This window comes from Pipistrellus kuhlii, unplaced genomic scaffold (genome assembly GCF_014108245.1).
Source record: "Pipistrellus kuhlii isolate mPipKuh1 unplaced genomic scaffold, mPipKuh1.p scaffold_m20_p_7, whole genome shotgun sequence".
In the NCBI taxonomy this organism is placed as follows: Eukaryota; Metazoa; Chordata; class Mammalia; order Chiroptera; family Vespertilionidae; genus Pipistrellus; species Pipistrellus kuhlii.
The window spans coordinates 9963515-9990162 of NW_023425573.1; the positions used below are offsets into that span (position 1 = coordinate 9963515).

At 35.5% G+C, this 26648-nt stretch overlaps 1 protein-coding gene across 11 annotated transcripts in view; it reads right to left on the reverse strand.

Moving 5' to 3' along the window:
* Positions 1–566: 566 nt before the first annotated feature.
* CARF (calcium responsive transcription factor) overlaps positions 567–26648 on the reverse strand; it is a 34790-nt gene continuing 8708 nt past the window's right edge. For 6 of the 11 annotated variants that reach the window (XR_006740526.1, XR_006740525.1, XR_006740523.1 and 3 more), the window contains 11 exons: positions 25012–25096; positions 23685–23874; positions 21927–22047; positions 19999–20142; positions 18322–18555; positions 16206–16368; positions 15220–15283; positions 9739–9872; positions 8980–9346; positions 7287–7465; positions 4028–4758 (listed from right to left, as the gene is read on the reverse strand). Coding sequence is in view for 1 of the 11 variants with exons in the window: in XM_045575608.1 (XP_045431564.1) it covers positions 641–705; positions 1927–1999; positions 4730–4758; positions 7370–7465; positions 8980–9346; positions 9739–9872; positions 15220–15283; positions 16206–16368; positions 18322–18555; positions 19999–20142; positions 21927–22047; positions 23685–23874; positions 25012–25096 (1765 nt within the window). In the remaining 10 variants the exon portion in view is untranslated. Of the gene's footprint in view, positions 706–1926; positions 2000–4027; positions 4759–7286; positions 7466–8979; positions 9347–9738; positions 9873–15219; positions 15284–16205; positions 16369–18321; positions 18556–19998; positions 20143–21926; positions 22065–23684; positions 23875–25011; positions 25097–26648 lie in introns of those variants that run through there. The other 5 variants (XR_006740524.1, XM_045575608.1, XR_006740527.1 and 2 more) reach the window with 5 other exon arrangements.

Genomic DNA, 26648 nt, shown 5'->3' on the forward strand with positions numbered 1-26648 from the left:
ATTCCAAAATAATGCTTATATCATTTAGAAACTTAAGATTTGTTTTCATTCTAATATAAATACATAGAAGATGCAGGAGTTCAACCCAGAATGGGTACAAAACTAGACTAAAGATAAACCTACAGAGACTGGCAACAGTCAGTCAACTCTTGTGCACCTTGTATCTTGCCCCTCCTCCCCATCTCCCCCCACAAAGAGAACTAGATCTTCATGAATAACACATCAGTGAGTAAAATTTGATAAGATTCTCATAAATGACCTGAGGCTTTTTTCCCCAAAGCATGCCAATCTGAAGAGAAGTCTTCTGAGCAAACAGCTTACACCCATCTTGATATCTCTGGACTTCTTACAGATGAACAATGAAGAAATGACAAGGCCAGACACAAAAGTATTGTCAGCAATAATGCAGATTTCTACCAAAAATAAGTTTTTTAAACTTGATCAATCTGAATTTTTAAAAGAGCCTCTTATTCCTAGAAATCACTCTCAAACCAAACAAATTAAATAGCATTTGGAGTGTTTGAGGAAAAATAAGAAAGCAAATCTGAAACTCAACATGAACTTACCTTCCCGTCGTCATTGGAGAGACCCTGTGCAGGAGGCTCAAAGGGCCTCAGAAAGCATGCTGTTTCCAAGTTGATCAGATTTCTATAGGACCTCCAAGATTATCAAATGCCGGCTTCTTTACAATACCTCCAAAATAACCTGTTGACAGCAGAACTGAGCTTTTTGCTTACTGCAGAAAGGGAGGCTATCTTAATAGTCTTTGCAGTGTCTTATGGGAGAAGCCAGAGGTACAATATTTATGAGTTTTGGGGATCTAGTTTAAGATGAGTTTCAGGGGATCTAGTTGGGATTGGCACAGTTTTTACATAATAGCATTTTATATAAAATAGTATTTACACATAGCTTTTGACTGGAAACAGGGAGGTGAGAATTTAGAAGTGATTCTTGTGCAATCTTCTGCCTCCTCACAGTAATCTGCTGTGCCCTCCACAACCTGCATTGCTCACCAGCCCGGAACTTCAGTAATATACAATGCTCTGCCTTTGTGTGAGCAGACAGTACTTATCACACCATCTCACAATTGGTTAATTATGTATATGTATGTTAATACACTGCGAGTCCTCATAGGGTTAGGATAAGGTTTTGTTAATATATCTTACAGCTAGCAGGTAATAGCGTCTGGTTCTCAATGAATTCTCAGTCCCTGTTGACTGTAGCTGAAGTAAAACAAACATGCTGAATTTCAATTTATGAACATAAATCTCAAATGAGCCCTTAATCAAGTATTGTAGATCCATTAATAATACAGGGATGGGCAAAAGTAGGTTTATAGTTATAATACAAATAAATAATACAACAATAAATAAATAATACAAGAAGAAAACGTGTTTCACGTACTCATTATTGGTAAACCTACTTTTTAAAAAAATATATTTTATTGATTTTTTACAGAGAGGAAGAGAGAGGGATAGAGAGTTAGAAACATCGATGAGAGAGAATCATCGATCAGCTGCTTCCTGCACATCTCCTACTGGGGATGTGCCCAAAACCAAGGTACATTCCCTTGACCAGAATCGAACTGGGACCTTTCAGTCCGCAGGCTGATGCTCTATCCACTGGTGGTAAACCTACTTTTGCCAACCCCTTGATTATACTTCCTTAGTCTAATTACTCTCATACTAGCTTTTCTCAACTCCCCCTACACCCATCTTCACACTTACCAAAGGACCTTGCTTATTTCACTGAGAAAACTGACGCAATCAAAAGATAGTAATTCCCCCAAACTCTCATTTGTTCCCACCTACCAGCATCTTTACCCATGTAGGCTGCCTTGTCACCTATTCATAGAGGAGGTATCCATGCTCCTATCTAAAGTCAGGCCCTTTCTTTGGGTACTAGATTCCATCCCCTTTCTCTTACCCAAAGGCATTTCTTCAGCAATTCTCGCTCCTAGGCTTTCCCATCTCTCTTCAGGTTGTTTTCCAGTTATTTTCTATAAGGACACTCCAAAATCTTAAATGCAGATGGTCATTTATTCAAAAATATTTTCCATGCATCTACCACTGTGATACATCTATGAATAAAAAAAGACAAAAGTCCCTGCCCCATGCAGTTTAGAATCTAGTAGGTGCCGTCGGATTAATTTCAAAATTTATTCTATATATTTTTTAAATTGATTTCAGAGAGAAAGAGAGGGAGAGACAGAAACATCAATGATGAGAGAGAATCACTGATCAGCTGCCTCCTGCACACCCCACACTGATGATCGAGCCTAGGACCCTTTAGTCCACAACTCGGGCATGTACCCCTGCCGGGAATCGAACCCAGGACCCTTTAGTCCACAGGCCAATGCTCCATCACTGAGCCAAACCAGCCAGGGCACAAAATTTATTCATGAGGAAACAACTCTTGAGGCTCACAAGGGACCAGAAGGATGCCCATTCCCACCAGCCCGACTGGAAAACCACATTAACTCAAAAGCACAGTGTGGGATACTCCGAAGGGTTTTGCTTTAACAATGGGACAAAACTAACACCCAGATGTCCATCAACAGGTGAATGAATAAACAAATTATGGTATATTCATACAATTAGATACTACTCAGTAGTAAAATTGAATAAATTGTTTATCCAGTGACGTAAATTCTAAAATAATTATGCTGATTGACAAAAGTCAAATAAAAATGTGCATACTGTATGATTTCATTTTATAAAATTACTAGTGGCCAGGTGCACAAAATTCATACATGGGGGATGGGTGTCCCTCAACCTGTCCTACAGCCTCTCAATCAGGCACCCCTCGGGGATGTCTGCCAGTTTAGGCCCAACCCCTGTTGGATCGGGCCTAAACCACAGTCAGACATTCCTCTCACAATCCCGGACCACTGGCTCCTAATCGCTCATCTGCCTGCTGGCCTGCTTGCCCCTAACTACCCTCCCCGACAGCCTGATCACCCCCAACTGCCCTCCCCTTCTGGACTGATCACCCCTAACCGCCTCTGCCTCAGATCCGCCACCATGGCTTTGTCTGGAACAACATGCAGAAGGTCCCCCAGTCTAATTAGCATATTACCCTTTTATTAGTATAGATAGAGGCCTGGTGCACAGGTGGGGGCCGGCTGGTTTGCCCTGAAGGGGTCCCGGATCAGGGTAGGGGTCCCCTTGGGAGGCAGGGCCAGCCTGGGCAAGGGGCCTGGGGCAGTTTGCAGGTCAGCCACACCCCCATTGGGCTAACAGTCCCTGCTGGGGGTATGGCCGGCCTGGGTGAAGGGCTGAGAGCCATTTTCAGGCTGGCCACACCCCCATCAGGGTGAGAGTACCTGTGGGGGGCTTGGTCAACCTGGGTGAGGGACTGGACAAGGGGCTGAGCATATTTTGCAGGCTGGCCAAGTCCCCATCAGGATGAGGGTCCTTGTGGGGGGGCATGGCTGCCCTGGGCAAGGGGCTTAGGGCCATTTGCAGGCCGGCCACGCCCCCATCCTAAAAAATAGGCAGAGTGGAATTATGGGGGGATAAAAACAAAGAGGGAAAAATTAATGCTGCCTCATTTTTACCACTGAGCCAAACCGGTTTCGGCAATGCTGCCTCATTTTTAAATAGCATACTCTGTCATTACTCAAAAAATATAACACTATACTTGAAAATTTACACAGTACAAAAATGTGGGGGAAAAGAATTACTAATGCCTTACTTTGCACAGTTTTAAAATGTTGATGGTTGGCTGAGCTGAAAATACTAATATATATATATATATATCTCCAAATATAATGATAACAGTTATTAGTGGTAGTTACGCTTAAAAACTTTCAGATTCCAAATTGAACTACCAGAATTCTCAGATATTAAAGTATTTATTCAGCATCTTCAAAATGAATAAAATCACCATTATCCCCAAAGTATAAAAAGAAAACTAACAAGTTTAAGAAAAAGTACAGCATTTTAATGAAAAAATTACATTATAACAAGGACATTATACTTTAAGTTACTATATACATATACACACACACTTTTGAAACTTTAAAAAAAATCCTGGTACAAATTATATAATATCTTTCTCATACTCACATGATTAAGTATGTACTTTGACAGAATTTAAAGATGAAATACAAGCTGATGAACTTCAAAACTAGAAACTTTAATGCAGGACCATATCCCAAAATCTAATTTCCATCACTTTTGTAACTTCTAGAAAATATTTACTTGTTATAAGCATACACATTTTTTCTTTTAAGTATATTAACTGCTTACATAGAAAATCAGTATTTAGAAAAATGTCCACCATACTTGTGTTTATCTATAATTCATTGTAATATATATAAAGTTCACTTGGAGACTTGGAACAAAAAACTACAATGAAGAAACAAACTCATCTATAATTATGAATTTCTAAGCACTTATTCTGAATGTCCAACTTACTACTATAGATATTGGACCTTGTGATACATGACACAAAAGAGCATTTGTCCAACTTTGCTGCAGAGCTGTTAGGAGAATGCCAAATAAAGATGCTGAAAATTTTATGGACTTGTATTCAATACCCTGCACGTTTAAAAGATAACTGAATATTTAAAATATGTAAACATACTTTTAAAAAAAAGTGATACTAAGCACCTTTAAAATACAATACTGATATATTGTGACTGAATATTCAGTTAGAGGACAAATGAACTTTTTAAAACTAATTTAAAAACCATTTTTAAAAAGCTACTCATTGAAATACTTACATGAAAATATTGATAGTTCCAGTTTCTACCTAAAAACCAAAAGAGTATACAATTAGGAATTTCAACTTTCTTCATCCACTTTTCTTTTGTTTTTTTTGTTTGTGGGGAGGATGCATGGTAACTTTCTATCCTCATAATAAAAGAGAGAGAGAGAGAAAAAACAGTATCAGAAGAGACATTCTCAGCCCGGTTGACATGGCTCCGTGGTTGAGTGTCCACCTATGAACAAGGAGGTCGCAGTTCCATTCCAGGTCAGGGCACATGCCTGAGTTGCAGGCTTGATCCCCAGTAAAGGGCATGCAGGAGGCAGCTGAACAATGATTTTCTCTCATCATTGATGTTTCTATCTCTCTCTCCCTCCCCCTTCCTCTCTGAAATAAATTTAAAAAAAAATTTTTTTAAAGAAGAGACATTCACAAAGAATGAAATGAGAGAAATATCTCTAAACTATGTTTTGTTCTTGATTACATAAGTCTGAATCCTTGGACATCTCTCATCTTCATCCATAACTGACTAGAGTTTGTATCTTAACAAGCATTTCTCTTTAGCAACTTAACATCAAAAAAATAAAGGAATGTTTCCAAAGAAATATAGTTCAATTGGTAAAATATTTAATAAATTATTATCATTAATGAAAGGTGAAGATTATATAAAATATTGCAAAAGCATTCCATAAAAAGTAGAAATAACAAATGGAAAGAACATTACCTACAATGAACACTAAACTATAAATTAATTTGGACTTATTCCCTTAGTACATGCAGACTAAGAGAAATCTGGGTTTGAGGTAACTAACAGTTGTGTTTAACTTAACATAACAGATTTGGCAGCCTAACTCTATAAATGCTGGTATCAAATATTTTCATTTACTAGGAAACTGGTAAGTCACATTAAAAACCATATATGTAATTTAATATTAATTTTGCATTAAATAAGGGTTTAAAATAATAAATTTTATATTAAATATAATATAAATCTAAAGAGCAAGGAATTTTAAAATTCCACCCACTTCTAATATAACAGTGCTTTATACTTATACATGTTATGAACCTGAAATTTTTAAAGTGAATTAAAAATGAGAGATGGAATCCTAACTAGTTTGGCTCAATAAATAGACCCTACAGACTAAAGGGTCCCAGTTTCAATTCCTATCCAGGGCATGTACCTTGGTTGCAGGCACATCCCCACTGGGGGGTGTGCAGGAGGCAGCTGATCAATGTTTCTCTCTCATCGATGTTTCTAACTCTCTGTCCCGCTCCCTTCCTCTCTGTGAAAAATCAATAAAATGTTGTTGTTTTTTAAAAAAATGGGAGATTGGACTTAGAAAAGGAAAGAAAACTCATATTTATGTAAAGTATTATGGTTAAATTCCATATTATATTGCACATGCTTTAAGTGTTAAACATTAAAATCCATATGAAAATCTTATTAAATATATCCACATATAGTCTCTGAAGGAAAAAAATGTCTTTAAGTTGATTTCTTGATAATTATAATTGACCTTCCAGAAAACAGAAGCTTATATTGAATATTTGAAGTAAATATACTTACTCAACAAGCAAATATATAACAGATCTGTTGTTTCAGTTTTAATATAAACTAAATTTTAAACTATAAATATTTACCTTTCAGTACTATAAATTTTAATAACATCAATTCAGTCAAAACTCTGGCATAAAAAAATAAATACAACTCAAATTCTTTCCTAACCAGAACTGAATCTTCAATATAAAATAGGAAGGAATCCTCTGCCAATATAAAAGAGTTCCCTAAATTATCTGTAAATAGCATGGAATTCTATTATTCTTCCAAAATTCTTTCCATTTCTACATTTTTCTACCCATAGGTAGAGTTGTATTACAATACTGCATAAATCCATGTAATATACATTAATTTGTTGTTTATCTGATTAATTCAAGTTAAAATTCTCAGTACTTACCAAGATCCTATAAATTTCTACTACATTACCATTAGTGTGCTATTGGTTTGCAGTTACAAGTATAAAAATCAGAATGAAAGATACTAAAATGCAACTATACACAGTTTCCACAGATGGGAGTGCTGGGCTTTGTGTTATGAAGTAAAATCTATTGTTTATTTTTCCAAATGAGAGACTACAAATCTTCTCTCACCTGTCTGTCAATTTAAAACATTTTTTCACAACTTTAAAGAGAAAATAAGTTCTTTTAAAAATTTAAAAAGTATCACACACGCTTGCGTGTGCACGCATACACACACACACACACACACACACACACACACACACACACAGTTTTTTGTTCTATTTCATTTTTTAAGAACCAAAATTAGATATTTCCAGGGAATAAGTTAGATAACTATTTGTGTTCAGGCTGTGTTACCATGGATAAGTTCAGATAACCTTTTGAAATACTGGCCTTATCAGATACCCAGAAAACATAAGAATTATACAAAATAAGAGGTGTAAAATATCTCATAAAGTAAAAATATAGAATTGGCAACAAATATCAGTTTTAAATAAAAGGCTGCTTATCAAACCAGTCTTCAGTCCACATTGCTGAGGTCTGACAATATTCACCTTCTTTTCTATGACATCAGAAGTCACCAGAGTTGTACAGTTCTGAAAAGCTTCAACAATTTATGTAGCAGATAATTTCTCGCAGCCCAAATTTTTTTTTGCTTCCATTGACAATGCTGGTTCTTTGGGTTCCTGTTTAACTTGGTTCACAGAAATGGTACTTTCTGGGTTTTCTTCAACTTTAAAGCCAAAAATAAAAGAAAAACCCTAAAGATTAATATCATTTATAACAGGGATCTTTAGAATTATATAAATTAGAAGCCAAGCATAAAACAATAGTTTGGAAAAAACAGGTAATTTAGAAAAGCAGTTGGTATATTTGAGAACTTAATGCTTCTGACATCTTAATAGCCATTCATGTTACATTCCTTACAGGGGTCTCCTTTAAAAAGCAATCTGATTTAGAGATCCCAGAAATATTTTGGCACAATACAGAGGGAGGAAGCATGTTAGAATGGAAAAGCTTTGGGGACAATTAGCTCTGAGTTTAAATTCCTTCTTTGCCACTTAGTTGATGTGAACTTAGGCAATTACTTAGCCTCTTTGAGCCTTGGTTTCCCCATCTGTAGAATGGAACACCACTATGGAGTTATTGTGAGGATTAATTGAAATATATTCCTTTCCCCTCTTCTACTAAAGTTTCTTGGTAGTGATAACTGTCACAGCCCTCTGGATACATTTTCTTAAAAGCAATACTTCAGCCCTAGTCGGTTTGGCTCAGTGGACAGAGGATTGACCTGCGGACCAAAGGGTCCCAGGTTGGATTCCATCAGGGGCACATACCTTGGTTGCAGGCTCCTCCCTGGCCTGGGCCTTGATTGGGGTGCGTGCAGGAGGCAACCAATCAATGTGTTTCTTTCACATTGATGTTTTTCTTAGTCTTTCCCTCTCTCTTACATTCTCTTTAAAAGATCAATGGAAAAATATCCTCAGGTGAGGATTAACCCCCCAAAAAATATAAGATCTCTAATTAATTTAAAAGGCAATAATTACTTTCTGGAAGGAACTATTGTATTTCACACTTTTCCTTACCCAGAAGGGTGATGATTAAAAATTTAGGGAAAATACATGTTCTAAGGATAATTTCTATGAAGATTTTGCTCTTCAAAGCAAACTGCAAATCTTTCCCCACTAAACTGCCCAATCCAGAACAATTAGTAGAAAAAGAAGTGACATTGGTAAATCGGAGTTAACAGTCTATTACTATGTTGACTGGGCTCACTACAAAGTAAAGTTAACAAAGTCATATATTGTACCCAAATCCCCTTTCAAATTCCACAGAACTCAACATTTAAATCTATAACTCAAAATTTTCCTTTAAATATTTCTATCTGCCCACTTCATTCCATTTTCATTATGTGCATATTAATTTTTCTATAATAACCTTTTCACTAGTTTTCCCTTTAAAATTTAACTTTTTTTCCAAGAATTCTAAAATGATCTTCCTGCTCTGACATCATCACAGATTTTCCATGTAAAAATAGGTAATTAGTAATTACAGCAGAGAAAACAATTAAAAATTTATGTTATTAAAACATAGGCTTATAAAATGTTTTCTTTTTCTCATAGCTTTAGCTGATTTATTTATATATTATAAACCCACTAAATAGAAATGATAGTTATTTTTCTGTAGCGTAGTGACAATAGTTCATAAAGTGTTTTTTTTTTAAATCTTAAGATGATTTTAACTTACAAAGAGGTGGGTGGCTGTCTATAATTTGTATTGGAATGGCCTGTATATTTCCCAACAGAAACTGATGAACACTTCCTTCCAAATTCTCTGTATCCTCAGCATCTCCAGCATCCACCAGCTGATCTGCCGCAGCCACATTTTGATCTGGTCCTGGAAGGTTATCCCTGGTAGGGGCAATACTATTGTTTGGGGTAAGGCATGTGTCTGTTTGAAGGCTATGACTTTGACCACGCTGTAGAGAATTATTCTTCATTACAGTACTTGGAATTGAATCCAGAAGTCTTGAAGGACTAGAGGAGGGGTGGTCATCTACTGATATCAGAGCTGGTGATCCATCAGAAGCGAATCTTGGTTGCAACTGTAAACCCTTTTAAATCAAAGAGTTACATCAAAATGTTTGAATTTACCATATAAAAACTCTCATAGGCTATATTATTCTTCTGACACAAAATTGGAATAAAATATAAGAGTACAATTGTAAACAAATATTAAGTGAGGACAGAAATAAGAACCAAAGGAACAGTAAGAAAACGAAATTTTAATGCAGGCATAGTCCACTCAAACTTTTTCAAAACATATTGTTTAAATTATAATTTTAAACCAAAATACAAAAAAGTCAGGAAATTAACAATGAAAACATCTTTGATCATGATTATAATTCTATAATAAATCTGTAAAAAAGGAGGAGAAAAAGGAGGCGGAGGAGGTTGAAGAAAGAAGAAAAAGGTCTCAAATTTGACTATTTTACTGAATTTCTACCTGTAGTTGTGTGAATATTTTCGGCTGAAATGAAGAAAGTGGAGAGGAGAGCAAATGGGCTGATTCTGGAGACAAAGAACCCCTTGTCTGATTTGTTCCCACTTTGGTGGTAGATGATTCTTCTGGTGAATTTCCTAAATTATATAAAAAAATAAATTATTAAAACAAAAGAAATGTATGGCTTCTAGGATACTAGACTTAATTACAACCTTAACTATCAGGAAATAAGGTCAAAGTTTTGTAAAGGACTTTAAGAAGTTATATAGTCCACTATTTTCAGAACTTGGTAGATTATCAGAATTACTAAGGGAACTTTAAAAATATATAAATTCCTAGGTTCAACCTCTATTAAATTTAATTCAATATATCTAGGATGGAAAAGAAAATTATTTTTTTTCCCTTGAAAGACTCTACATTCATAACTTTAATCAAGTCCATTTTCCATGCCATGATTCTGGATCACACCTACACTTCTCTAAATCTGAGAAAACCATTGAATCTCTCCATTACACGAACCAAACTTAATTCATCTTTGATAGCCCTAGGACAATGCCTGGTAAAAAACAGGTTTTTCAATAATAACAGTATTAAATTTCTTTCAATAATTCATTAAGGAACAAATACAAGTACAAATGTTTTCTCAATATTTCAATTTGTAAAGTAAATTGTCCTTAGGGAATCTGATTCCTTCTCATGTAATTCTTATGTTAACCCAAGTATTTGCATCTTTTTAAATCAATCAAAAAACAATTACCAACAACCATTTATTGCTTTGATAAATGGCACTGGTGTCAAATGAGAATGGCTTTTTTCTGTAACCTTCAACATGCTATTTAACCCAGTTTCTAAACTTCAGTTTCCTCATCTATAGAATGAGGATAACAAGAGAATCTTCCTCAAAGGACTATTTGAGAGGACTAAACAAGACTCTCACATTTCTTGCCTTCTTCATTTCTAACTGTCCTTCTACTTCATTCTTCTATGACTACTAAGGCCATGCCATGGAATCTCTAATTCAAACATCCCCTTCTCTGATCATAACTTCTTATCCTCCCAGGTATTCTTGCTGAGGTGCTCCATTTCAAATTGTTCTCCAACCTCATGTGAACCTCCAGTCAAGTGATTCCTCAGTTTGCTTCAGATCTATCCACCTCTTCCTTAATAAAATTATCTCCCCATCCAGCTTAGCATGATGGATTTATAATTTTAGTCACACTCTTGGGAATACCCTAAACTCCCTTGCCTCTCAGTCCTTGGGTCATACCCGCATAGTAAAATCCTAACTCTGGATGAAAATGGCTTCCACTGCCTCTACATTGAAGCCAAATGCCACTGAAGAAGAAACTCACTACTATTACCAATACCAGTACCAATTCATGATCAACATCAACCTGACGGTCACCTATATTTGGCAACCTTACAATGTTTCTCTTACTCTGTATTAGGAATGATACCTAATCTCCATTTTCCTAAAATCTCAGCCAACCTTCCTGAGATCTTCTGTCATTTTTAGCACTCTTACTTCAGAGAAAAGAAAAGCTATCAGATAGAAATTTCTTCACCTACCCATCACCAAAGCTATTAAATACCTTCAGCTTCATCTATTTCTTCAGATCTTCTGTCTTAGAAGGCCTTCCCTCAATCCATAACCCCTTCATAGCAAACTTCTTGAAAAAGTAGTCCACATTGTCTCTATTTCTTCATTTCCCCTTTATGCTTTATCCACCCCCATTTGGTTTCCACTCAATCCACTCTACTGAAAGGGCTCAGATACGAAAGCTTTCCAAACCTGATCTCATGATCTTTTTTACTCTCCTGTGTGGCCACCAATACCTATTCTTATGCCATTGTTACTGAGCTCAGAAAATGACACTTATTAGTCAGTTGCTCATGGAAGAAACTCAGGAATCATTCTAGATTATTCCCACTCTTTTACCTCCTTCACCTATTCAGTTGATATCCAAGGCCTCTAGTTCTACTTTTATTTTTTTTTAAATAAATGTTTATTGTTCATATTATTACAAATGTTCCTTTCCCCCGCCCTCCCTCCACTGCTCTCCTCCACCAGGTTCCCACGCCACCCTCTGCCCTTTCCCCACTCCCCATTGTCCTCATCCATAGGTGCAGTTTATGTTCAGTCTCTTCCCACATCCCCCTCTCCCATTTTCCCCAAGAATCGTCAGTTCACTCCCCTTCCATACCACTGATTCTATAATATTCAACAGTTAATATTGTTCATCAGATTTTTTTTAATTTCCTTGGTTTTTAGATTCACTTGTTGATAGTTACATATTTGTTGTTCATAATTTTTATCTTTATTTACTTTCTCTTCTGAAAGAACCCCCTTCAGCAATTCATATAATTCTGGTTTGGTGGTGATGAACTCCTTTAGCTTTTTTTTTATTAGTGAAGCTCTTTATCTGACCTTCGATTCTGAGTGATAGCTTTGCTGGATAGATTATCTTTGGCTGTAGGTTCTTACTATTCATCACCTTGAATATTTCTTGCCATTCCCATCTGGCCTGCATGGTTTCTGTTGAGAAATCAGCTGACAATCGTATAGGTGCTCCTTTATAGGTAGCTCTTGCTGTTTTTAATATTCTCTCTTTGTCTTTTGCTCTTGGAATTTTAATTATGATTTGTCTTGGTGTGGTCCTCTTTGGATTCCTTTTGTTTGGAGTTCTGTGCGCTTCCTGGACTTGTAAGTCTAATTCTTTCACCAGATGGGGGAAGTTTTCTGTCACTATTTCTTTCAGTATGTTTTCGATATCTTGCTCTCTCTAATCTTCTGGGACCCCCATAATTCTGATGTGTTGGTTCGCTTGAAGTTGTCCCAGAGGTTTCTTACATTATCTTCAATTTTCTGAATTCTCTTGTCTTCTTGATTCTGCGGAGGAGTGTCTCTGGCTCTTTATGTTCCAAATCTTTTACTTGATTCTTGCGATCTTCCATTCTGTTTTTAGGACTCTGTATAATATTTTTTATTTCAGACAATGTATTCTTTGTTTCTTGTTGATCCCTTATCATTTCTTGTTGATTCCTTATTAATTCTAGTTGATCCCTTTTCATATCCTCATAGGTCTTATCGACCTTTTCTAGGAAATTCTTGAAAAACCTTATAAGCGTAGATTTGAACTCTATATCCAGTTGCTTTTTGTCCTCCATTTCTTTCGTTTGTGATCTATTTCGTCTCAGCATTTTCGCAGCTTCCCTGATGGGGGGGTTTCAGGGTGGAGTCTACAGCTTTGGCTTCCATCAGCCCTGCCCTATGCGGCTCCTGAGTCTCAGGGTCCTTCAGTACTCATTGCAAGCGCTTCTGAGAGAAAGGTGCCCTCGATTTTCGCCTGCTACCAAACAGTCTAGGCTCTCCCCCAATAAGCCTAGATGGTATTGGGGTTCAGTTCAGTTGGAAGTGGAGTTGGAGGTGGCATTCAGAGCAGTCTGGAGCTCCTGTCTCCTTCCTGCCAGGACAATCCCACGGCACAGCCAACCGTCCCTTCTCTGTGCGCAATGTGCGCGCCTCTGGGATCTCCTTTTGCCGCTCCCCCGTGGTTCCGCCTTGCAGCCCCGCTCCCTCTGTTTGAGCCTAGGTCCCCGGGGTCTGGCCTAGAACTGGGGTTCAGAGCAGTCGGAACTGGGGCCCAGCACAGTCGGAGCTTTTATCTCCTTCCCGCTAGGGAACGCCAGCCAGGCACTCAGCCACCCCGCCCTTCCTCTCCGGCTCCATCCTCTCTGCACGCCACATGTCTCCGTACCTTAGGCTGTTACAGCTCCTCCGCTCTTCCTTCTGGTTTTCTCCTTGCTTCTCGTTGTAGAATTTCAAGTCAGTCGACTTTCCTGTAGTTCTGGGTAATGTCCATTTTATATTTTAGTTGTATTTTATTGAAATTGTTGTGTGCGGCTGCGGCTAGGTGTTTACCTGTGCAGCCATCTTGGATTCTTCTAGTTCTACTCTTAAAATAACTCTTAAATCCATCCACCTCAAATATAAATGACACCATTGGTAAACCACCGTCATCTTTCAAAGGCACAAAGAGCCTCCTAGACCTGTTTTGTTTATCCAGTTTTATTTCCAAGCATTGTCTATGCTGAAAAACCACAATAACTCTCTTAATTCCTTGAATATGACAAGCTCTTTCTTGCTTAGCCTTTGAACACGCTATTCCTTTGATTGGCAAATTCCTATTTGTTCTTCAGTTCTTAGTCTAAAAGTCACTTTCTCAAGTGTCACTTCCCTACTCCCTGGACTGTTATATGTCTCTATCACGATTGCCACACAATTTTGCAAAACTCTCTCATGGCACTTTCCCGAATAGTAATTTGAAGATATTTATTTAGTGACTTTTTCTCTTGCTAAACTTTCAATTAAATTAAGAAACAAACTTTTTCTTCATTAGACCCACCATTTATCACCTTGAGTGAAATATGCACAGAACAAATGAATAATGCTAAAGAATTTGAAAGTTATCTGTAGTCGGTGACTCAAAGGTTAATATGCCAAAGAATAAAGAAATAATTGTTTGTATACTGTTATTCATAAATTTACTCTAAAGCATTTTTTAGGTGTTAAGTTTGTCGCAGGCATCATGCTATGAACTAGATATATTAATTTGAATAAAATACAATCTTTGCATCCCTGATGGGCTCAGATCATAATGAAAGATACAGATGTGTAAACAAAAGGATACCATATTAAATGAAGAGGTAAATACAAAAGAATAAATAGCTAACTCTGTACAGGGGGTGAAGATAAGAAAGCACTTACAGCCAAAGGGATTGTTATTTGAGTAGTGAATGGAGTTTGCCATGCAGAAGAAGAGAAAATACATTTCCAAAAGAGAGAACAAAAGGGTTAAAATAAGTTTGGGCTATTGAGAGAACATAGGAGTTAGAACATACAAGAAAAACCAAAAGGGATAATAGTTTCCTGATCAGAGTATCTTAGGGTTATTGATACTGGAATTAACCTAACTTTACAGTAAACTGTGATGTAATCATACTCAAATTTCTATCATAAAGAAGCATAAGAGCTGATTATAAGAGGAAATTTAAATAGCTGGAATTATTTTGATAAGTCCTAATGTAGTTACTCCTTTCTCTTTGGGCTCTGATTTCCTTATCCATTAAATTTGATTATTAGATGAGATACTATCTTAAATGTCTTCCAGCTGAAACCAGTTTGGCTCAGTGGTAGAGCGTCGGTCTGCGGACTGAAAGGTCCCAGGTTCAATTCTGGTCAAGGGCATGTACCTGGGTTGTGGGCACATCCCCAGTAGGGGGTGTGCAAGAGGCAGCTGGTCGATGTTTCTCTCTCGTTGACGTTTCTAGCTCTCTATCTCTCTCCCTTCCTCTCTGTAAAAAAATGATAAAATACATTATAAAAATAAATAAATAAATAAATAAAAATAAATTAAAAAATTAAATGTCTCCCAGTTTTAACATTGTTTGATCTTATACTTTAAAGGTATTAAGATAACCTACCTTCTGCAACTGTAACTGTCACAGCCTCTCTGAGAATATTTCCACTGTCTGTAGTCCACTGAAGCTAAAAAGGAAACATTCACTTCAGTAGAATATTAAAAAATATTTTAAAACAGCAATACAACTCTCATATTTTGTCATAGTATAATTATCATTCATCACAAGTATACTTTACTAACCAAATGCATTAGCTTCTCAAGTTCAGATAGCAAAACTTTGGTTAGCAAGTGTAGGTGGCAAGGACCAGTGCTAACCAAATCTGTTTTCATTCCTGAATTTGGGATAGAGAATAATTAAGAGTTTTGAATATTAAAGACTAGTAGCTCTAGCTTAAAAAAAAATCTAAATCTATTATTCTGTTCAGTCACTAAATTTAGATAGTAAAAATGTGGAGAACAAAGGATATTGTTGCTGATATTTTAATGCTATAGTCACTATCTGCATTACAATGACTAGTTTCTGGGTAATTAGATTAATCTCTTCAGAGCGGGAAAAATTTTCATAGAAATTACCAATATTCAGAGGGAAATTATCACAGTATGAAGTAACATTAATATCCATAGGTGGAATATAGAACTAACATTCTTACTTTGTTTATTCTAATCTGAACTATTCCATTTAAATTTACCCATCTACTTAAAGAGGGGGAAATATGCATAGCATGTAATCAATAAATGTCTATTAAATGAATAAGGTATACTTTTTATAGAGATAAACTATGTTGATTTTTAAATAAAGATTACTATTATTATTATAGTCAGAGTTGAAAATTCACTAGTTTTTCTTCATGTGAGAGTAATAAACAGATTTAGTTAAATCATCATTTAAAAGTTCACAGTATTTACATTTTAAGAAAAATATCCCTACTTTTTCTTATATCATAGTTATTTACATGGCTTAATTGTAATCATCCCTATTAGTCCAAATAGTAATGGAAGCTGAGAAAGACTATGTAATAAAACAAGGAATTGCAATTGTAATCATACCGTTGCTGGAATAATCTCTGAGTTATATACATTATCTCCATTTCTCAAGGATTTCTGTACTTCATGGATGTGGTTTCTTATATCATTTACAGTTGGAAAATAGGATAGATTATGTCTTTCAGGTACATCATCAGATTTGAACAGTTCTCTTTCCACAAATTTTCTGTAGATAATATAAAATGGAATAAAACATAAACAATCTAGTGATTTACTTTAGATCACATGAGAGAAAGTTCTCTTTGTAGCATAAACTAGTATAAAGCAATGTTTATAGCTTTATAAGTAGTTTAACTTTTTAAAAAAATATATTTTATTGATTTTTTATAGAGAGGAAGGAAGAGAGATAGAGAGCTAGAAACGTCGATGAGAGAGAAACATCAACCAGCTGCCTCTTGCACACCCGCTACTGGGGATGTGCCCGCAACCAGTGTACATGCCCTTTACCGGAATCAAATCCAGGACCTTTCAGTCCGCAGACAGACTGACACTCTACTGCTGAGCCAAACCAGTTTTGGCAAGAGTTTAAATTTTTCCACTTTCATTTCCCTACCTTAAATCATAGAATTCATGCAATTAAAGAAATGTAACATTTACAATGGTTAAGCAACTGTGTATCTTAGAGTGAGCTTCATATTTTTATGAACTTAAAGGAATCACTATTTTCAATTGAGGATGTTTTTTAATGCCTCCTAGGTCAGGCACTGCACTAAACACTTCACATCAAGTATTTCCTCAAACCCTTATTACAATCCTTTGAGGTAGGTACAATTAGCATTCCTACTTTATGGATAAGGAAACTGATAGGTTGCAGAAGTTAAGTAATCTGCCCCAAATTATACACTTACCTACTAAGTAAGAGAGCTAGGGTTCCCACTCAGATTATTTGCATAAATATCATGTTATGTTGCTTCTAAAAGGCATCAATTAAAATCATTTAAAATATGATCTGCTTGCATTTTACAAGTAGACAAAACAGAAGATAGAAATAGAAGGCACTATTGTCATATAATTATATAAAAATAGATACATAAAAGAAATGAATATAAACAATTTTGTGCATTATATTTGGTAGACCATATCACAGAGCTGTATTATACCTCTGATCTAAAATTCAGATTTAGTAAATAGTAGATTGTTTGAAAACCAAGATGATGGCATGGGTAAACACATAAACTGCTGCCTTGCACAACAATTTCAAAACCGACATCACCCAGAACCACATTAAGACTGGCTGAGTGGAAATTATACAACTAGAAGGAAAGAGGAAAGCACACTGAGACTTCAGAGGAACTACAGGAGGCAGAGGTACTGAGACGCGTGCGTGCTGAGGAGAAGACTGGCAACTGAGTGCGCAGCTGGCTTTCTCAAGCAGGAGGGAGACAAAAGCTCCTGACTGCACTGAACTCCAGTTCTGGGTGAGATTCTGGGGACCCAGACTCATTCAGGGAGAAACTGGACTGTCTGGCAGCAGGCAAACTCACGGGCGAACTCAAGGACAAATGACCTGGATACTTCTCCAAAGCAGACATACTGATGGCCAATAGATAAATGAAAAGATGCTCAATATCACTAATTAATTATCAGAGAAATGCAAATTAAAACCACAATAAGATATCACCTTCACCTATAAGAATGGCTAACATCAATAAATTAACAAATAATAAGTGTTGGCTAATATCAATAAATTAGCTGGGACCGGTTTGGCTCAATGGATAGAGCGTCGGCTTGGGGATTGAGGGGCCCCGGGTTCGATTCCGGTCAAGGGCGTGTGCCTTGGTTGCGGGGGCATATCCCCAGTGGGGGGTGTGCAAGAGGCGGCTGATCGATGACTCTCTCTCATTGATGTTTCGAGCTCTCTATCTCTCTCCCTTCCACTCTGTACAAAAATCAATAAAATATATTAAAAGAAAAAAAATATCAATAAATTAACAAATAAGTTAGTTAGTTGTTTAGAGCAAAGGGAACCCTCGTGCACTGTTGGTAGGAATGCAGATTGGTAAAGCCACCGTAGAAAGCACTCTAATGGCTTATCTACTGAAAATTTCTATACTATGAAGTGTATTACTTACAGCAATAAACAAAAATGAAAAACTTAGAGCAATTGTTTCTACTATACCTTAGATGTTTCCTTACTGCATACACTTGTTCTATTCCTTGTGATACTAATTCTTGAATCTTCTGTGCTACTTGAGGATGCAGACGTGAGGGTAATGTACAATTCTCATCCCTAACTGCAGTTTCCTCTTCTTCCAGAGAGGACACAGGAAAAGGGGGAGGTGACAAAGGGTGAGAAGGAGTCTCCAATTCGTGATACTGATGAGCTTGCTGTGTAGGTAACTGTACATACCACCTGACAAGAGAAAATATTTAAAGTTATATTACTAGACAAAGGCAAGAATCATAATTACATCTGTTAATACTTATCAAGAGAAGGAATAATCCTTTATGAAAAAATTATATATTACTATATCATATTAAATACAAATTTACATTGCCCTCTGCTTAACTTTTCTAAGATTGACTTTAAACTCAATTACATAAAACTCTTTTTTTTCTTAACAGACTTTTTTCTATGGCCCTAAAGTTAAGGAAGTTACAGGATTTAAGTTTATATGAAAATAGTATTTTAAAATCTCCTATTAAGTAAATTTCACCTCAAAATAATGAGACTTTTTATAACATCATCTTTTGAATTGTGTACTTTCCCACTGGTCTACCATTTTGTCCTCAGATTATAACCTCTGCGTTACACCTATTATCCTTCCAACCAAAAAGTGGACACAGAATGAGCTATGTGGGAGAATTGTCTCTTACAAGAACTCAACAAACTGCCTGTACAGCATTCCAGCTCCTGTTACCCAATGAACAAGACTAAAAGGTTGCTCGTACAATAGTGCAGTGCACAAAACAAATGCTAAGAAAATGAAACGATCAGGTAGGATACTATTTTAATTTATATATTTGTACAAAATGTTTGCAATGACTGATATTGCATAAATTGAGCCTACTTAATTAAATGTTATATGCAATGTTCTCCAAACTTAAGGTTCTAATTACTGAGTCTACTTATTTTTTCATATATCTGAAAGTTTTTTTAAAGATCATACAAAAACTATGACCGATACCCTTAACCGCATTATACAATTGCAAATTCTAGACCAGTGGTTCTCAACCTTTCTAATGCTATGGCCCTTTAATACAGCTCCTCATGTTGTAGTGACCCCCAGCCATAAAATTATTTTCATTGCTACTTCACAACTGTAATTTTGCTACTGTTAATGAATCGTAATGTAAATATCTGTGTTTCCCAATGGTTTTGAGCCACCCTGCTGGCGGTTCTCAACAGGTTAAGAACCACTCTTATAGATAAATTTTTTTAAATTTATCTTTATTGTTAAAAGTATTACATATGTCCCCTTTGTTTGTATTTCTTCCCCATTGATCCCCTCTACCCCATCCCTGCCCCGGCCCAAGCCTTCACCGTTCTATTGTCTGTAACTATGGGCTATGCATATATGCATAGAAATTCCCTACCAGGCTAGTTTTTAAGTTGATAATTTTGTATGTCCTGAGAATGATATTATAAATATCCAAATGACCCTTAGCAGAAAAAAGGTTCCCCACCTCTGGCTTATACAATGGCAAATCATTTTAATACTTAGGGAACTAGTAGTGAGACATCCGCCTTACAAAAAACCATTTCTCAATAAAATAACTGGAATCCATAATTATTATTTCTCTTACAGAAGGAATTCTTGCTAATTTATAAAATAACATCATATAAATGTCATACCTAAAAACACCACCAGCATCTACCAAGTTCTTCTTTAGCATGTTAAAGGCTTTCTCTTGCTCCATTCTTATTATTTTCTTATCAACTTTGGGGTCTGTAGAAACTCTATATTCAGGAAACTTTTGTACCTTTTTAATGTAAATTCTTTTTATAAGAAAAAAAAAGAATTTTTTATTATATTGAAATCTCAAGAAAACTTAATTTATCAACCAGAAGTTTATTTGAAGCATTAAAATTTAGAAAAAATTCAATTATTTTAGAAAGCATTCAGAGGATTATGTGAAAGACATGCTATAATCTCAGTGCTTCATAATACTTAGCAAATTAACAATAATAATAATTTCAGTAAAAATAGCTAAATTTTTTTTTCTGGTTTTGCCACTTTCCATTCTCATGGAAGCCATAAAAACCTCAGACCAGGGTTACTTTACTGGCCTCTGGACATCCAGTCTTTCATTACTTAAATCCACTTGATATATATCTATGCCACAATAATTCTTCACATTTGCATCTCTCTACTAAACTATCTGCTCTTTAATGAAGTTAAATTTCTTAGCCATATTTAAGGCATTCTATATAATTCTAGCTTTTTACCTAGTCTTTTTTTATATATTTTTTTTTATTGATTTCAGAGAGGAAGGGGAAAGGAGGGAGGGAGGAAAACAGGGAGGGAGGGAGGAAGGGAAAGAGAGAGAGAGAGAGAGAGAGAGAGAGAGAGAGAGAGAGAGAGAGAAACATTCATGATGAGAGACAATCATTGACCAGCTGCTTCCTGCACACCCCTACTGGAGATCAAGCCCACAATGCAGGCATGTGTCCTTGACCAGAACTGAACCCAGTAGGTACCCTTCAGTCTTCAGGCTGACACTCTATCCAGTGAGCCAAACCAGCTAAGGCACTTTTTACTTAATCTTACTTTCAATTACCTCAAATATAAAATTGTTTTTCCTATGAAGGTTATATAATCTAAATGAAGAAATCATCCTTCTTTCTCTAATACCAAATATACAATCATCCCTATCTTTATTTATATAGTCCTCCTAGCCTACAATTTATTTCCTTTAACTCTCTACCTATCCAAATTCAATCTAAACCTCAGCACCCAGGCTTTCCATATTTTCTGTCCTATTAATGTGTTTGCATGGTTATGTTCTCTCTCTGAAGATAGTTAGCTAATCCGTATTATATACTATTATGTTCTCTAAAAGTTTTGTTTGCTGAGCTACTCCAACAAAATTTTAAGTTCTCCATGGTTAAGGAAAATCTTATACCTGTTTTAGTCTCCCTACTTCCCATGGCAGCCAAATGTAGTTGCTGGGCACAGAGTAGATACTCAATTTTATATCAATTGATATACTCAAATTATATCTCAATTTTAAAAGTAAACTTTAAAAAAAATTTTAAAGAAATAACCAGTGTTTTTATTTACAGATATGACAGCTTTGAGATATATTTGGAATGAAGAAAAGCAAAGTGTATAGTAGTATATGTCATTACATTCAAACTAGTCTGAAGCATAATAGCTGTACAGTGAACAATCACAATAGGCATTCAGAATGAAAATAAATCAGTGTGAATTTACAGAAGGAAAGAAGGTATACTCCTACCTAACATTAAAAAAAGAAAATATTAGTAAGCCTTACCGAGATATTTAACACTTATGAGAGTAAAGGAGAATATATATAAATACACACACACACACACACACACACACACACACACACACACTCATATACACTGAATAACTTTGGAAGGTTATTCAAGAAACTGGTAAGAGTTGCTGCTTTAAAAGGGACAAGAGAGCAGAGGTAAGAAGAAAGTCAGATTTCAATGTATATTTTTTGGGCTGCTAATACTTTAAAAGTGAATATTAGCTATTCAAAAATAAGTACTTAATAAGAAAGAAATTTAAAAAAAGGAAAGTTTACCGGGCTGGACAAGTGGCTTTGTAAAGGTGACAAGGCCTGCTTTCCTGCTCACTGATCTTTTTTAACTGGCAACCTCTTCTCCTTGGCCCATACTGGCACTCCATTACCACGGCTCTGCTCCCTGTGGGCCCAAACCAACTACTGATATTATATCAGGTATCTCTCCATTCTGGATTCTAGATTAAGAATAACTTGGTGGTGGCTATATCAAAATCTATATTTTCATTACACAACCTTAAGAAAAGAATACAGCAATTGGACTTATTAAAATAAAGTGTACAAACAAGTAAATTTAAAAGTTGATTGTAACATTTAGCAAACGTACCATATTATGTTAAATAAATGAGGAAATACTACATTTACTGAATGTCAACTGATATTTACATACATGATTTTAATAATAAAATTTACCATTTTATAAATAGAAATTTATAGGATACATGCTAGAAGTACTTTTTAATATTACATTATTATAATCCAAAAATTCAAACTTCTAAAACACATGTGGCCAAAAACAATTGAGAGAAGGAATTTTTGAACTTGTACAACCACTTTAGTGAACAACTTGAGAAACTCTTGTAAAGATGAAATGGGCATAATTCACAACTCAGTAATTCCACTTTAACACATAATTACATCTTTTCAACAGAAAATGTATATTGTGGAGGTCTGACTATAGCATTTGTAATATTGAAAAGCTGGAGACCTGAATGATTATTTATAGAAAAGTAATTATGTTTTGGTCATATGCTAGACTGTTATAATAATTAAATTGAGTTAACTGGGATCTATAAGTATCAATATGGATAGATTTCAAAAATAAGGATGAGCAAAAAATTTACATAATAATGTCTACAGTTTACTATTTATATGTATTTTTAAATATTCCAAACAATAAAATATATTATAATAAATACAAATATGTGTGGTAAAATATAAAAACAAACTGAAAGATACACACCAAATTCATATAGTGGATACTTGTGAAGAGGTAAAAAGGGATTAGAACTAGGGCAGCGAAAAATGTTGCGTTTCTTTTGTAGAATACTGATAAACCTGGGAATAAGCCAGGGAAGATATCTTATCTTCCTCTAAGTATTTCTTTTTATCCTTACAGGTCTAGGATGAGGCTGCATCAGTACCCACATAGTTCTAGAATAAATCACTTATTTTTAGGTTCTGTGGGGTCTGACTGGTCTTACGGTAAATCTCTCGGAACTGTCTGAAACTCTATTACTCTAGTCAACACTAGTGTTTGAGAATCCTGTATATAATGCATCTGATGCTTGAGAACCCTGATATTAAAATTCTATATAACTCTTGATTATACAAAATTCTATATAGTAACTCAATAGTTACAAGTTATATAAAATGGCCATAAAATTGACAAGACAAATCAAAAGAGGAGAGAATATCTGGAGATTGGATGGAAAAACAAAAATAAAACACAAGAAATATATATATTTAAAATAATGAAATTGCTTACTGTTTAATTTCTATTAAAGAGGTGTACCTGGAATTTCAATATCATTTTTTATTTTCAGCATAATATCAAAAGGAAGCATGATTTATTGAATATATTATTGTAAAATGCAATTTTACAAAATGTTGATTATATTTATTTTAAGTTTTCTTTTTAGTTTAATATACATTTTTATCAATTAACATTTAGTTATCATCTACCAAAATGAAATCCACGGTTTCAAAATGGATCATGGCTACTGCTGAACCTTTTAAAAAATGTCTTTTAAAAAGTACCTGTATTGACAAATGGAATTCCATCATATGGGACATACTGGGACTTCCACATCAAACGTGTAGCTGGCTTGGCTGGGCTTGGAGATTGGCGAGTCCCCCAGACACTGTGAGTTTGCTGCTTGTGAAATGTTAAAACACTTTCTAATTCAGTCTCACTTACACAGTAGCCCCGGTATGAATCTCCAATTCTCTGCATGTAGTAAAATTAAAAAACACAATTATTAGCAAATACGTTTCATTGTACAAAAAAATTTAATGAGGTGATTGTCCAAGATAAAAGACTCATCAGCTCTCAAAAGACAATGTCATTTCTCCTTCAGATCAATGGTCTATTACAACCAGTGGACCTGGTCTGAATTCAACTAGCTTCATCAAATAGATACTGTCCAGGTATTTGTTAGAGAATGCCAAACTCACTGCCACAATGGCTTTATCAAAATCTTGTTATTGACAAATAATCTTTAGGGAAAATAGCTTGAAGAATATATCATGTATCCACTCTTCCAGATACTTAAAATTCTCCCACCATATCCAACCAAATCAGGATAATACTAGCCACAAGGTATTGGTTCCCTGTGGGGCTTCTTTAATGAAATTTATTTTGATATTATGCTATGAATCTGTTTGAAAACTGTGATGTATCTTATATAAAAATGTCAAAAAATTTGTTCATTTTATCAAGATTCTTTTCATAAAGATCCTTCTCTGGAATCCTGTCTGACCTTAAGTGCGAAAAATAAGTAATGGGTTTTTCTTTTTCTTAGCTTGTGGAAATTAGCATAAATACTTTTATCTAATGGACACAGAATTTATTAATTAACTTGGTTTCTCCCTTTGAATGTAGATACTGCAAGTCGTTTTCAAACGTAGACATTTTGGGCTCTAGCTGGTTTGGCTCAGTGTATAGACCATTGGTCCACAGACTGAATGCCACCGGTTAGATTCCAGTCAAGAGCACATACTTCAGTTGCAGACTCAATCCCTGGCCCGATGAGGGTGCATGCAGGAGGCAACCAATCATGTGTCTCTCTCATATCAGTGTTCTCTCTCTCTCTCTCTCTCTCTCTCTCTCTCTCTCTCTCTCTCTCTCTCTCCCTCCCTCCCTCCCTCCCTCCCTCCCTCCCTCCCTCCCTCCCTCCCTCCCTCCTTCCCTTTATCCCTCCCTCCCTCCCTCCTTCCTATCTCTCTCCCTCCCTCCCTCCCTCCCACTTTTTCTAAAAATCAATGGGAAAATATCCATTGAGGATTAAGAAACAAAAAAAGGTAGACATTTTGGGATGAGTTGTAGTTCACTAAGTGAATCTAGGTAAGGGTTGTTTTAACTCACCTCACAACTCCTAAGACGGCAAGCCCATATAGGTGTGTTAGAAGAAAGTGGCTGGAGAGGAGCCAGAAATGGTTCTTCAGGCATTCTGAGGCAGGGGAGAAATATATTTAAATATACGATGCAAGTTACACATATACATGGCATTCAACCGCTTTATTCTCTTAGGCAGTGTCAGAGACAAAATATGAGGTCAACAATAAGAAATTGGAATAATGACAAATTGATCTGATGGGTAAATTAATTATAATTTCTTTAATCGTGACTATTTCAGTACCTGCTAATACAAATGCCCAAGTTTGCTCTTCCAAGTACCTGTAGTTCCAAATTCAAGTATTTTATTTGTCTCTCTAAAAGCGTATTTTATATTCTTCTCATTATATAATTATTTTCATTTATTAAAAAATTACCTAATAGCCCTGACTGGTTTGGCAGTGGATAGAGCATCCACCTGCAGACTGAAGGGTCTCAGGTTCGATTCAGTCAAGGGCATGTACCTTGGATGTGGGCATATCCCCGATGTTTCTAATTCTCTATCTCTTTCCCTTCCTCTCTGTAAAAAATCAATAAAATATATATATTTAAAAATTCGCTAATAAAATATATATTTTAAAAATTAGCTAATTATAATTAAAATAATATATTTTTTAAAATTAGCTATATATTTTTTAAAAAATAACATCTTCAGGTGACTTGTTAAGAATAGCATGATAGCTGGCCAGTATAGCTCAGTGGTTGAGTATACAGCCATGCACCAAGAGGTTCGATTCCCCATCAGAGCACATGTCAAGGCTGCAGGCTCAATCCCCAGTAGAGGTTGTGTAGGAGGCAGTTAATGGGTGTTTCTCTCTTATTGATGTTTCTAACTCTCGAAATCTCCCCTCCCCTCTCTTTAAAATAAATAAAAACATATATTTTTAAAAAAGGAATAGCATGATATTATGCCAAGTTCTAAGACTAAAGGTCATAGTATTATACTAATTTAAAAATATTTTCTTAGATTAAAAAATCCTAATAATACAAAAACCATGTCTAGCCCAGTCGGCATGGCTCAATGGTTGAGCATCTACCTGTGAAGCAGGAGGTCACAGTTCAATTCCCAGTCAGGTCACATGTCCAGATTGCAAGCTCAATCCCCAGTGTGGGACGTGCAGGAGGCAGCCAATCAATGATCCTCTCTCATCATTGATATTTCTATCTCTTTCTCCTTTTCCCTTCCTCTCTAAAACCAATCAATATATATACACAAATATTTTCTTAAAGCCATGTTTATATTTTTCTAAATTATTATAAAGTGTTATTTTAAGACAAAAGTAAAAGCTGAGATACATATTAACAAAACACTTTTTAAATATTTTACCACAGAGGAATTAAATGCATAAAAACATAATGAGACCATTAAAAATTTCAGGAACTACAATGAATATTTCTTTATTCTAAAAATTCTCTTAGTGTCAGGTGTTTTCAGGTTGTTTCAAATATGACAGGCAAGTGTCACTGAGGAAAAGCAGCACTTTGGACACTTATTCTTTTAGACTAGCTTCCTTACTGCCAAGAAGCCATTAAAATAAAGATATGTTTGATGATAGTCTATTGTATTTCCTGAATTTCTGATATTCTCTACCGTCAGTCAGCTTTAG